At 38.9% G+C, this 14,982-nt stretch overlaps 1 protein-coding gene across 4 annotated transcripts in view; it reads left to right on the top strand.

Moving 5' to 3' along the window:
• XPO7 (exportin 7) overlaps positions 1-14,982 on the top strand; it is an 87,618-nt gene that overhangs the window by 35,008 nt on the left and 37,628 nt on the right. For all 4 annotated transcript variants that reach the window (XM_055349554.2, XM_055349553.2, XM_019032472.4 and 1 more), the window contains exon 2: positions 12,933-13,079. In XM_055349554.2, coding sequence (XP_055205529.2) covers positions 12,933-13,079 — 147 coding nt within the window. The remainder of the gene's footprint in view (positions 1-12,932; positions 13,080-14,982) is intronic.

Genomic DNA, 14,982 nt, shown 5'->3' on the forward strand with positions numbered 1-14,982 from the left:
GTATCAGATTTTTGCCAAGGTTTTCTCCCATTTGGTAACTAGTCTTTTCATTTTCTTAAGCAAATTAGATTCTGTTTGTAAATGAAATTTCTATCCTGGAAATTTTAAGAACTAGTAACATATAGAAAGAAGAGGGGGACTGGAGAAGATATTCTCTGGGCCAGTTTATGTATTTGGCTAGCCTAATAATAAACCTAAATACAATTGTTTGAATCTGAAATCCTTTTTATCTAGTCATTGTAAAACATAATGATGGAGCTTAGTGATAGGTGGCCTCAGAGAATTGGTGATTGTGTGTTTTTGATCGCTTCCTTTGCTCTACTATATATAACGCAGTGTTTAAATGGAGGTTTTAATAGGATTCTGTACAAAATACACCCAATAATCCGGTTTGAATGTTGTATCAAACTGATACTAAAAACATAAACTTAAAATAATAAATGTGGGCTGCGTGCAGTGGCTTACACCTGTAATCCCAGCACATTGGGAAGCCAAGACAGGCGGATCACGAGGTCAGGAGTTCGTGACCAGCCTGACCAACATGGTGAAACCCCATCTCTACTAAAAATTCAAAAATTAGCCAGGTGTGGTGGCACACACCTGTAATCCCAGCTACTCGGGAGGCTAAGGCAGGAGAATCGCTTGAACCCGGGAGGTGGAGGTTGCAGTGAGCTGAGATCTTGCCACTGCACTCCAGCCTGGGTAACAGAGTGAGACTCCATCTCAAAAAAAATAAATAAATAAATAAATGAAATAAATAATAAATGTGCACCGGCCCAACAGTGTCCCTCTGCAGTGTAGCTTACATGAGAACTCAAAAACAAATAGCTCTTGGAAACCAGAACTTAATGAAGTGAGTTTATACAACTCTTTCTCATATTTTGACTGCTTTAATATCTAGCCAGTAGGTTATCACTTTCTGAACTTTAGAAGTCAGTTGTTTGACCTTGTTTGCTGTATGGTAAACATCACTATTGTAAGGAAAAAATTGATAAGACATTAAGTTGATCACATCAATTTAAGTTATTTTAGATGTTAGTTAACATTCTTAGGAGTACTGAGCTATTACAGTATAGACCTGCTTATAAAAAATGCAGTTTTTAGGGAAATGGTAATATAGCAGGAAAGTTTATTTACATACATGGTTGTTTAACACTGCAAATTTGGGTTCTCAAATAGCTGAATATTGGCATTCTTTCTTCAAGTAATCTGCCTGGCCTGTATAATCTTTCATACTCAGCCATTTTCATAGTGGAGTACGTTGTTTTGGTCTTTTAATATTGTCCATGCAGAATCAAGTTCCATAAAAGGAATTAAACAACCTTCTTTTTTATGAAGAAGGAGTGAAGGTGGCAAAAGCCAGGTATATGGGGGTTTTTTTCCTCCTTATCAGAACTCAAACTGTCTTTTGTCTTTGGAACATTAGTTAAAAATGATGGTGCACCTTTGTAGAAAAACTTTCCAAATTTAAAGTACAGTGTTTACTTTGTCAATTGAGGGCTTTTCTGTACACTAAACTTCAACACGGATTAAGGTGAAATCTTAAATGAGAATTCTCATCCAGGTATTCTGTCCTCAGGATGAAGTAGGCAGTGGTGGCAGGGATCTTGGTGATGATTCTGTGAACATGACTTGTCCCTGAAGCCACATTGCTTGAATAAGGCCTGGATGCTCTTAATGGCCAACTCACAGTTGTTGTCCTGGGCCCTTTGCCGTCCTTCCAGGGGTTTCCTTGATATCCCTCTTCTCTGTTGGGTTTCATAGGATCAGCATGGCCATATAACTCACGGCCTGTATTCTGTGCTTACCTTTTTTTTTTTTTTTTTTTTTTTTTTTTTTTTTTGAGATGGAGTCTCGCTCTGTCTCCAGGCTGGAGTGCAGTGGCATAATCTCGGCTCACTGCAACCTCCGCTTCCTGGGTTTATGTGATTCTCCTGCCTCGGCCTCCCAAGTAGCTCGGACTACAGGTGCCCACCACCGTGCCTGGCTAATTTTTGTATTTTTAGTAGAGACGGGATTTCACCGTGTTGGCCAGGATGGTCTTGATCTCTTGACCTTGTGATCCACCCGCCTCAGCCTCCCAAAGTGCTGGGATTACGGGCATGAGCCACTGCGCCCAGCCCCCGTGCTTACCTTTTTATGGAATTACACTTTACTTTGGTGTGAAGTATATTCCGTAGTAGCTCTTCAAAAAGGGGAGCATGGAGGATAGATTTTTGTGGCCTTACACCCCCAAAGATAACTTTGTTCTACTCACACATGATTCCTTCCTTGGCTAAGTATAGCCTTCTATGCTGGAGCTCTTTCTCTAGAGGATTTCGCAGGAATTGTTCTGTTGGCTTCTTGTTTCCAGTGTTCCTTTTGTGATGTCCAGAGCCATCTGATTCCTGATCCTGTTTTGTTTTCTGTGTTTCTCTCTCTGCTAAAAGCAGCATATGGAATCTTCTCTTTGTCATCAGGTTTCTGAGGTTTCCCAGTGGTGTGCCTCGGGTGTGGGTTGACTTTCATGTATTATGCTGGCATTGGGTGGACACTCCATTCTGGCAACTGATGTTTTTCAGTTCTAGGAAGTTATCTCAAATTATTTTGTTGATAACTTCCTTTCCTTCACCATTCTCTGTTCTGTCTTTCTGTAACTCCTGTTAATTGGATGTTAGGCCTATGGAACTGGGTCTCTGATTTTTTTAAACTTTGCTCTTTCCCTCTTGGTCCTTTTGCTCTGTTGTCTGTGAGATTTTAACTTTATTTTCCCACCTTTCAATAGAATATTTTTGTCTCTGTCATCATATGTTTATTTTCTAACATCTCTTTTTATGTTCTTTGAATGTCTTTTTTTTTTTTTCTTTTTGTGCATCCTGTTATTCCACACTTGCAATTTTGGGCTTAATTGTATGTTTTCATCTTTTGTTTTTTGGTCAAGTTTCCTTCTCCCTATATAGTTTTTACTTGTTCCAGATTGCTTTTTGCGTGCTTGTTTAGCTGTCTATCTTCCATGTTAAAGGCTTTCTTCAGATTTCTGATAATACTTGATTATTTGCTCATGATCAAGATTAAGATAATACAGAGTTGACTGGAACCTCTGAAAGCGTGGCGAGGCTTGTCTGCTGAGGCATCATGGGAGAGTAATCAGGTGTGCCATTTGTGGAGTAACCTGCATATTAGTGTATCTGCAACTTTTTGCTTTGTAGCTAATGAGATTCTCGGGAAAATCTTCCAAACTCCTGCCTAAAGAGTATGTCTGCACACTGAAATTTCTCGGTGGATCCTAGTGAGGGAAGACTCAGCGGCACTCCCACTTCATTGATCTATTTGTTACAGGGTGCCCATAGCTTCAGATGTGCTTTTGACTGGCTTGGTGTCTCTCAGCCAAAGAGAGGGACAGTTACTGAGAGGCATACAGTGAGGAGGACTATCTGGGAATCTTAACTTCTCAAAGATACTTTCACCCTGTTTCTCCTTCTTTGGGCCACCCCACTTCACCTTAACATCTGAGCATGTAGCATAAATGAAGTTTGTTCAGCTTTTCTCACTGCTGGCTAGGGATTTGGCTTTCTTAGTTCATTTAAGTCAGTTACCATTGATTTTTCTGTATGCCAAAATTATGTTGCTGTTGTCCCCTTTCCTGTCTTCCCTATCTATCCTTGTGGGATCCTGAGGGTTTAGGGCTTCGGTTTTGTTTTGAATACCTTTAGTGTTGTGTTAGTTAGGTTTGGGAAGGGAACAAAATTAGATATGTGATCAATCTGCCATTTTAATACGAATTTCCTTTGGAAGCTTTAAGAGTTAGACTTACCCAATGTTAAGACGTTCTTATGAAGCTCCTACTGTGTGCCAGACACTCTTGTACTTTGCATTTCCATCCCAGTCCATGCACTGTGCTCACTGGGATTATAGGCATGCACAACCATGCCTGGCCTTGCTTTGCCTTCTTGTTTCAGCTTTCACACTGTAAACAACTGTAAGGTCCTTTCCGGGTTTTTTTTTTCCCACTGCCATGTTTCCTGCAGTTTTGTGCTTTTTGTTGGTAATTCCACTGCTTAAAATGGCCCACAGAGTGCTGAAGTGCTGTCTATGTCTAGTTCCTAAGTGCAAGAATTATGAAAAGTCATAATTCATGCATAATTAATAGAAATGGCAATTTAAGCAAACGTTTGAGACAGTTGTACAGACATTAATATGGAAATTACATAGGCTAACAAATACTTCTATTTGAACAAATACCTTTAAAAAGTGGCAATAAATATAATTATGTTTCTATGGAGAAGTATGTACTGAATCCCACCCAGTGGTGCCAGAAATAAAACTGATCCTCATTATTCCTTGTTGTCATGTTCTATAAAGTCACCGAGAACACTGAATTAGCAAATACTGACCCATTGCTCCTAGGGGAAGTATAGGGTTAGATTCAGGCCAGCTGCTAGTCACCACATTTGCGTCAAACAAGCAATATGTAACCATGTTTTATTTGTGTTTTTGTTTAAAGACACTTTAAACCATATTGTTGATTTATTAGCATTAAACTAATGGCCAAAAGCACAGTAACTCATGACTGAATGAAATTTATCTAACACACAATTTCACCATAAGTTACATCACAGCCGTCTTGCCCTTAGGAACTCGACATAGCACTTCAGCACTCTGTGGGCCACGTTAAGCAGTGAAATTACCGACAAAAAGCACAAAACTGCAAGAAACATGGCAGTGAAAAAAAAAAACCCCGTAAAGGACCTTACAGTTGTTTAGTGTGAAAGCTGAAACAAGGCAAAGCAAGGCCGGGCATGGTTGCGCATGCCTATAATCCCAGTGCTTTGGGAGGCTGAGGTGGGTGGATCACCTGAGGTCAGGAGTTGGAGACCAGCCTGGCCAACATGGGGAAAACCCCATCTCTACTAAAAATACAAAAACCAGCCAAACATGGTTTTGTGTAATCCCAGCTACTTGGGAGACTGAGGCAGCAGAATCACTTGAACCCGGGAGGTAGAGGTTGCAGTGAGCCGAGTTCGCGCCACTACACTCCAGCCTGGGTGACAGAGCAAGACTCTGTCTCCAAAAAAAAAAAAAAAAAAAAAAAAGAGGCAAAGCATGGCAGTGTTGAGCCTCAGCTGGGATTGTGTAAGTCAGGTAACTCAAATTGTTGACCACTCTGTCCATGTGCATGAATGACTGCAGAAACACCCTGAGCGAATATGGATTTGATGATTACAAATACATTTTAGTGAGTAGGTGAATTCACAAAACAGAATCTGCGAATAATGAGGATCAATTATATATTTGATCCCTGATGCCCCTGGCCCTACAGGGGAAAGGGCATTTATAATCGCCTTAGAAGAAACAGTGCAGATTTTGTGTGCACTCATGCAAGCAATAAAAAAGCTGCTATTCTCCAGAGTTTTTGGTAGCCAGTATAATCAATAATAGCCAGTAATAATTAGCAGTGTACACACATTACTTCATTGACTTTTACAACCTTGTAAAGTGGGTGTTATTTCTATGTAAAAGAAAGGGAAAATATTTGAATGATTTGAGTAAGTTAAGTCATGCTCCTACAGTAGACGGAGGAGTAGGGATTTGTCTGCCACCTAAAATCTTACCCATTACTCTGTATTGAATCAACTCCAAAAGAAACCTTGTTCCTGCTGCTAGGTCACTGAAGTTGTTTGTGGGTAAAGATCCTACACTACAGTCACAAGGATGTGAGTGTTACCAATTTATTTTTTTAAAATACCATTCTCACTTTAAAAAAAAAAAGTCCTAATCATCGTTTTCATGATCATTTTAACTTCAATATTTGTTAACTTGGAATTCTCATTCACTAATATAATTAAAATATGATGGATAGTTTATTGCAGTCAAAGAATCTTAGAACTGGAAGTGTCTTTTAAAAATCATGTAACAAAATGCATTTACTTTACCTATGAGAAACTGAAGTTCCTGGAAGTTAACTCACCCACAGTCATACGTTAAGACCAGTATCTAACGATCCAGTATCAACCGAACTCTTCTCTGCCTAAGTTTTACGTAGTTCCTTGTGTTTTAACCAAATTTGGTGAAGCAGTAGTACCCAAAGTTCAGCCCAAATCTGTTGTCCTATCATGCATGACACTTTTTAAGTTTGACATCCAGGAATGAACCACTGATAGGAGACAAAATTGCAGGAGAGCAAGGGGAGAAAACAGCTGTCGACAGAGGAGCCATGGGGAACTGGAGAGAGCCTGCCCAGGAAAGCACTCCCTCTGTGACCCTTTGCAGACCCAGTGCTTTCAGAGCTTCTCATTTTTCACAGGAAGCTGGAAAACCAGATAGTGTGAAATATTGCCAGCTGTGTCACTTTAAAACCACAGTGCAAGACAAAAACCAAAAATGACTGTGGGCCCGTTTCAGGGCGTCAGATTGAAACCTCTCCTTTAGAGGATTCACATTGCCCTGCAGCTTTCTTTCCTCTGCACCGTTAGTGACTATGAGAAGGAATCCAAGCCAGTTTCTGGTGAGAACTTAAGAGAATGCTTTTGGGTTAAACTTACAAGTCAATAAACCATTAAGTGACTAGGTACATTCTGGCTATTTACTTCATGAAATAATTTGTTTGCATGTGTTTTGGCCACATATTACCCACAACACAAAGATCATATGTGTTTATTACAAGTTAGAATTGATTAGTATTTTGAAGTAAATGTAGAATTTTGCAGTCTCATATGGTAGCAGACTTGCCATCCTTATCTCATGCACGCCGGGCTCTGGCATAGCATTATCACTTGCTGAAAATAAGTATTTTATCTTGTTTTACCGTAGTAGACATACACAGCATCTGCAACCAAAAGTGTTACTCACTCTCTTAGTCTTACCTTAGTTCTTCCTGAGAAACTAATGGGAGTCGTGGTTGTAAAAGCATTTAGCGTTGTAAAACTAAAGCATTCTGAATCTAAAGTGCAGCTGTAGGTTGTTGATGAAAACTTCTTTTCCATTAGTATTAAAAAGTAATCGATGACAATATGTAACTAGAGAATTTGGGCAGAACTATGGCATTCATCCATACATACAGAAAAATACATGAATTATAAATATATAAATAATTAAAGTATGCAAATTAGAGATACACAAACTCAGTGAATTTTCACAAACTGCACATGCCTGGGTAACCAGCACACAAATTAAGAAATGAAACATCCATACTGCTATTGATGGGCATTTGGCTTTCTATTTGGGAACTGTTAACATTTAGGGCTGCCATGAGTGAGCTTAGTACGCATCTCCATTGAGTGTGTATCTAGGAGTGGAATAGCTGGGTCACAGGGTGTTTTTTTTTTTTTCTTTTTTTGAGACAGGGTCTCACTCTGTCACCCAGGCTGGAGTACAGTGGCACGATCACAGCTCACTGCAGTCTTGACCTTCCAGACTTGGACAATCCTCCTGCCTCAGCCTCTTGCATACTTGGGATGACAAGGGCACGCTACCACGCCCAGCTAATTTTTTTGTTATTATTTGTAGAGGCGGAGTCTCCCTATATTGCTCAAGCTGGTTCTGAACTCCTGGGCTCAAGCAGTCCTCCCACCTCAGCCTCCTGAAGTGCTGGGATTATAGGTGTGAGCCACTGTGCACAGCCTCCATATGTGTACCTTTATACTCCCAGTTTTCCAATGTATTTGAATCAATTCAGACTAAACTAGCAACATACGAGTTCTGGTTGTTCCACATGCTAACACTTGATCTTGGCTTTTTCATTTTAGTCCTTTTTTTCATTTTGTTTTGTTTTTCTGAGACAGAGTCTCACTCTGTCGCCCAGGCTGGAGTGCAGTGGCAGGATCAGTGGCAGGATCTTGGCTCACTGCAACCTCTACCTCCTGGGTTCAAGAGATTGTCCGGCCTCAGCCTCCCAAGTAGCTGGGACTACAGGCACATGCCACCACATTCAACTAAGTTTTGTACTTTTAGTAGAGACGGGGTTTCATCACGTCGGCCATGCTGGTCTCAAACTGCAGCTGTCATGTGATCTGCCCGCCTGAGCCTCCCAAAGTGCTGGGATTACAGGCATGAGCCACCACGCCCTGCCTCATTTTAGTCATTCTAATGGCTATCTCATCATGATTTGAATTTACATTCCCTGATGATTATTGAGGTTGCACACCTTTTCATTTGTTTATTGGCTGCTTGACTTATTCTCTTGTAAATTACGTAAACAAGTATTTGGCACTGACTTGGTAAACTTTTTCCTTAAAATGAGTTTAAAAAATAAATAGTGTGCACTTATAAACATTCAAAGAGCAAGCGAGTTTGCCCTGTGAACTCTATTGTAGTAAGTAACTTTTGAGAGGTCTACTGATACATCTATAAACCAAGATGACTTTGGCCACCACGATTGCCTTTCGTATAAATTTATAAACAAGAAGAAACCTTAAATGTTCTTTTCAGGCCACTAAAACTACCAGCACTGGTAAGAAAAAAGAAAATAAAATTAGTAATAAATGCAAATGTAGTTTTTTGTTTTTGTTTTTTTTTTTTTTAGCCTTGTGAATAGTTTTTTGTCTGGTAGGTTTTGTGAATTGTTCTATGAATTCTGATTGGTAACAGAATCAGCTGTTAACTAGTAAAATGTTACTAATGTGAAGAGTTAATTTAGGAAAAGAATGTAGCTTAAATTGCCCTTTTAAAAAATGCTTATCTTTACAGTTGTTAGGATTTTTTTCTGCTTACAGAGGAATATGTGGTTGTGGTCAAAATTTCCAAGGTTACAGAAATTGAAAGTCTCTCATATTCTCACTTCCCAGAGACAATTAAGTTTGGTTTGTATTCATCTAGGTTTTCTTCTATAAATTTACTAACATGCATCACAAATGGTAATATACTCAACATACTGTTTTGCCATTCAGCTTCTAACCTAACAGTAATTGTTGTTACTGAATTTTTAAAGTTTCTTTTATTATCTCTGATAATTGGATACTCAATTATTGACTATAAGAATGCCTTATTAAATAGATTAAAATGTAATTTATATGTCAATTAACCTTCTAGGTCCTTAAAATGGTTCATTTTCTGGCAAGGTTCAGTATAAATATTTTAATTTACTCAACACAGTGTTTCCCAGTACACAGAAAAATTGCAACTAAGGGGGATAAAAATTAAAAGGGTTTGTGAAAAGGGTGAAAGTGGCTTGGGTTTTTGGCAATTCTTTATATATTTGTGGCATTCGAATTATGATAATTCAGCTACAAATCTAAGTTTTCTAGAACTTCTCTGTGTTGCGCCTATATTTTGTAACATGATGGCAGCTTCTGCTCATCTCAGATGGCTGGGTGGCAGTCAGGTTAAGAATGTGCTCTTCAGAACACCTGCGGATCTGACTGGTCACCCAAGGATTATGCTTATGTCTAGTTCAGTACTCAATGTTATTGGGAGTGTCATTGACTCCTTCCTAAAAGCAAGAATCGTAGTCTCTGATTGGAACTCTCCATGCGGATTTTTTTAAGCAGTGAGGCTAATTTAAAAGTATAGACCGGGCACGGTGGCTCACGCCTGTAATCCCAGCACTTTGGGAGGCCAAGCCAGGCAAATCATAAGGTCAGGAGTTCAAGACCAGCCTGGCCAATATGGTGAAACCCCGTCTCTACTAAAAATATAAAAAATTAGCTGGGCGTGGTGGCACGCGCCTGTAGTCCCAGCTACTCAGGAGGCTGAGGCAGGAGAATCGCTTGAACCCAGGAGGCGGAGGTTACAGTGAGCCGAGAGCACACCACTGCACTCCAGCCTGGGCGACAGAGTGAGACTCCGTCTCAAAAAAAAAAAAAAAAAAGTATAACCATTGGGCTATTTAAAGAGCAATACTATATACAAACAAAGTAAAATCTGAGGTATTCTGCTTTGTGGAGTAATATAACATCTAATGTACAAACAAAATCTTTATTTTCCCCTAATCTAGAGGCACCTTGTCAGACAAATTATTATATTCTAAGGTCTGTAATCTCAACAAATCTCGCCTTATGTTGAAATAAGAATAACTTAGCTGCATGTCCTCTATCCAAGTTGAATAGACTAAAATACTGGTGTTGCTACATTTTAAAGAAGATGCATTCTTTTAATACCTTCATCGTAATTATTGTTGGTAAAATCGGTCTGGTTCTAGGTTTGGGAATTAATCCTCATGAGTTTCTTATACTAAAAAGCAGTATTTTGCTAGCTGAAGATCACCTTTCACTTTTATAAAGCATTTCACCAAATGTGCTTTTCTATTCCAGCGAGACAAGAAGTTTCCCATGGATTATAGGCAATTTTTCAGGAACAGAAAATAGACATTCTTCTCTGGAGGATTTTCTCTGACCAAAGTGGCATCAAAGAATAGATATCCTTAATAAGAACTGGCGACTAGGAAAACATTGGACATAGATGTTATCATGCCAAGGACAGCGCTGTGGTGTGTAGTCGGCCACCCTTAGTGTGAAGTACTAGTTGTTATAGCTAATCAAATAATTGTAGGGTAAATTATTTTATGCTAGGCCAAAAAAAAGATGATTCAAAAGAACCTAACCATTAAATTTGTTTTGAAAACGCTGGTAACTAAAAAAGCATAAATGTTAATGTCTCATTCCTCTCTCCTTCATCGGTAGTGTGGGCAACCCAAAGAAAATGACCCTGTTTTTCAGATGTTTCCACTAATTGTTTAGGAAAACAAAATTGTTTCCCATTTGTTCTTCTGGGAACAAAAAAAAAAGTGGAGCTGTCGTTCTTCAAACTGTGTAAGTGGTCAAATTGCGTTTTTGTTTTTTAAACAGTCTTGTTTCCTGAGCTGAGAACTCATTACCAGACTTACCCTGCAGTATGTTTTGTCTGCTAAATTAAAGCAAATCAAAACAAAACAACAACAAAAAGCCTACCATAACCTGCATGTAGGTTTTTAGCAGTAAGGAACTACCTGTAACAGATGCTTAGACATTGTCATGTGAACAACTTTGTTGTAATAAACATAAACAAGAGTTGCAGTGGGGGAACCACGGGAACTGATTGATCAGACTTTAAGGAGAGCCATTATACCATAAGCATCAGGACTGTTCAGGGAGTGTCTGTTCAGGATGTTGGAAAGCTCAAAGTGTGTGATGGCTGTGGAGGTTCTGAGGCTGCTGCTACTCCCCAATACCTGATGCCAGGTTTTATAGCAGCTTACGTTTTAGTTAAACAGTGTCTTTCTCGATGTCTTTCTTGTTACCTATTTTCCTAAATAATTTTTTTCTTTTTTTTTTTTTTTAAGGGAATCATTTTGTAGGAGGGGGGGAAATAGATTTCAATGTTGAAACAAAACCTTGTGAAGGAGATTTAATGCCTTGTTTAGGAATGTGAGTGGTTATAATTAAACTGATTCAATTCTCAATAAGGTCTTGAGCAGTACTGGCAAGCATAAAAATGGCTTTTGCATGTATTTTATGGAATGTATGTAATTAGCCTTATTTTCTACTTGTGTTCATAAGCCATGTGAATAAACTCAGGTACTACTTGTAGAACTTTATTGCCTGAGATCTGACTTTGCAATTGCGATTTTCTCTGTGCTTTTGAATTGAAGAAGAGATTAAGTGGGACCCCTGGAAGTCAGAAACAAGTTAAACATAAGCCTAATCAAAATCCCAAGATGTTTTGAAAGATGGTTTGTTTCGTTTTAAGGGCAAGGTTGTTTTGTTCTTTTGGGGGCTGTCTGAAGTAGGACTGATGATCTTAGGGCGTCAGTATTCATCGTTCTTGTTTCCTTTCAGTTAGTGTTGGAAATTTATTAATCGGGTTGAGTAAAATATGAATCCTGCCCCAAAGGCTTTCCTACTTAGTGGAAAAGCTGTGATTTATAAAGACACAGTGTAATGAAATAAAGTGATAATGAAAGCCTTGGGCAGACTGGCTGTGTAATATATTTTAGGCAATTTACACAGGTTGGTTTAATTATTATTATTTTTGTTCTTGTCAGAATTGTCCTTTCTAATAGTAGGATATCTCAAACTATCCTTGCTGCTGGTGAAAATAGGCTCCAATTTTTTCTTAAAGTCCAAACCATTCCTTTAAAGGCTAACAGATGTTTACTCTCCACTTCAGTCAGTGAAAGGTGATATTTAAGTATAGTCTTAATTAGTTACTTTCCTCTTTGCCTTTAAACACCACATTAAGTGCAAGTATATATGCCTCCCTATGGGTTTTTGACCAAAGCACACAGCCATACCCCTTCCTGCCTCCCTGGAACTGGCTCAAGATTTGGAGAGAAGAGTTTGCTTGTGGGTGTTTCCCTTGTCTTATCTCTGAGTGAGCATATGCTAGGGTTGAATTTATTTTGACGCTTTCATTTTAAATTTGGAACCGAAGTAAGAGTTTAAAGTGCAACAGAAGAGAGTCTGCTGAACTTTAGACATGAGGGATCCAGGGAGGAAGGTGCGTAAATACATCTTGAAGCTTTCTCTAGAGGTTTTCTCGTACGGGTGACCATCTTTACGCATATACATTATTGTAAGCTAATAACTACTACTCAAAGGAATATTTAAAGCTATATGAAAATGTATGTGGTACTTATATCATGTTTATGTGCTTAATTTTAGTAGCCGTGCCTCTAGTATTTCACACTTTTTACATTAATAGCAGAATAAGTAAATTCTGAATTTTTATTTCAAAGCCTTTTAGGAAAGCTTAGGAGGCTGGGTATTTGCAAGTGGAAAAATGTATCATGTATGATTGGTCCTCAAGGGAATGATGAAAAAGTATATAGGTATTTTAAGCATCTTACCATTTTGTCTTCTATAGCATCAAATAAAGAGACCTATAAATGGTTATTAGGTGAATGTTACCCAGGTTCTCCTCAGTACAGAAGCAATTCTTTCTTTACTGATTATTATTTATCTTTGTTTATTAATTTTAAGCACAGTTGCTTACATTTGTAGTAGGCTGAACTGTTTTCTTTCCTGACTGATCTTTTCCAGAGCCTGGCCCAACTAGAGAATCTGTGCAAACAGCTGTATGAAACCACAGACACAACCACTCGACTCCAGGCAGAGAAAGCCTTGGTTGAATTTACCAACAGCCCTGATTGCCTGAGCAAGTGCCAGCTACTCCTCGAAAGAGGAAGTGTGCGTAAGATCTGAAAATCCTAAAGGATAACGGGCGCTTAGGAAACTTTATTCTGGTTCTCTGTGTAGGAATGGCTTGGGATGGCTTCTGTTCCCTGATTTTTCTAGGTGTCCCTGACTTATTTTCACTTTTAAGAAGTACCATACCTACCAGGTTGGCAAAACAGCCATACAGTCTCATCAAGAAAATCTCTTTGAACATGCATTTCTGTTCTGTAATTTTTCATCCTAAATTTCCAGAACTTGTTTTCTGCTTTTACATTTAAGTGCCACATCCTGTCCTTTCCAGAATAAGATAGGACTGTAGATAAATGACCTTTGTGTTTGTTTATTTATTTATTTTTGAGACAGAGTTTCACTCTTGTTGCCCAGGCTGGAGTGCAATGGCGCGATCTTGGCTCACTGCAACCTCCACCTCCCGGGTTCAAGTGATTCTCCTGCCTCAGCCTCCCGAGTAGCTGGGATCACAGGCATGCACCACCAAGCCTGGCTAATTTTGTATTTTTTTTTTAGTAGAGACGGGGTTTCTCCGTGTTGGTCAGGCTGGTCTCGATCTCCTGACCTCAGGTGATCCACCCGCCTCGGCCTCCCAAAGTGATGGGATTACAGACGTGAGCCACCACACCCGGCCAATAAATGACCTTTTTAATCCAAAGTCCTAGTACAAGATCCTCAGTCTTCTCTGTGTTTTGTGTCCTCTCTGCCACAGCTACTGTTTATTGCCTTACAAATCCAGGAACAGTGACCTTGACAATGAAATTACAGGAGATTGTAGGATTTTAAATGGAATTAGAACCTCCTCCAGCTTAAAAATGGCATTGCAGTGATCAAAATAATGTTTCTGAGATATAATTTGATAAAATCACTATATTTGGCAAGATGGAAGTCTTGGGAAGGGTGGGATCCCCCCAGAGTCCCGTGAAAGGGCATCATGAGAGGCATATCCCAGCTAGACTTCAGCAGCAAGCACTGGCCTTCTTTTGATAAAGTGGCAACATAAAGTACAGTCCTCATATTTTTCCTAATCCTCAAACAGCTTCCCAGTCGTGCTTACCTATATTACGCTCTTTCACAGATGAAAGAGAAAACACCAAGAAAAGGCACATATATTAGCCATCATTCTTGTGTGTGTGGAAAAAGGTGAAAATAGAAATGATAATGCCATGTGGTATTCTGAACAACAGTAATCCCTAAAGAATTGGTTAATCAAAATTTGCTGTCCAAAAAGTATCCTTAAGACTGGAATGAAATGTGAAAAAATGAAAGTTAATTGGTTGAGAGGATAGAATTCTAGTTGACTTTATTTTTGACTTTTTATTAATATTATAATATTGTTTATACAATAAATAGAACAAATTATAATTGGTTGAAATTATCCATTAGTAGCTGAGGGGTATAACTTTTTCCCCAAATATCTGAATGATACAAAGTCATGGTCAAAGACTGTGTGGTGGTCTGTTCTGTTTTACGCACATAGTGTTTTATATATTTCTCTTAAATCACTTGGTGTTTGGATTGATGCACTTGTATTTGTCCTGTGGGAGATGCCCAGCTAGCTCTGCCAGCTAACTCCTGCTGGAGCGACAGTACAGTCTCTCTCACCACTAATCTTAAATTTTTATACCTGGTGGTATTATGTAATATTAACATAAATGGATAGTCTGAGGGACTACCATCTTAAGGACTTTCTGTGTCATAGAAAATTGTCCTTGACCCTTGATTAAAATACTTCAATGCTTCTGAGCCTGTTCGTGTTTTATGGCATTGTATATAATATAGCCACACGGAGGAATTCTTCCTTAGGCATTTTGATCAAATGGAATGCTTTGAGTCTCCGTAAGGTTAAAACTTGTTTAACCCACATTTGAGAATGTGATAAAGCTATTCCATTGCTTAAGGCATA

This window comes from Gorilla gorilla, chromosome 7 (genome assembly GCF_029281585.2).
Source record: "Gorilla gorilla gorilla isolate KB3781 chromosome 7, NHGRI_mGorGor1-v2.1_pri, whole genome shotgun sequence".
Lineage (NCBI taxonomy): Eukaryota > Metazoa > Chordata > Mammalia > Primates > Hominidae > Gorilla > Gorilla gorilla.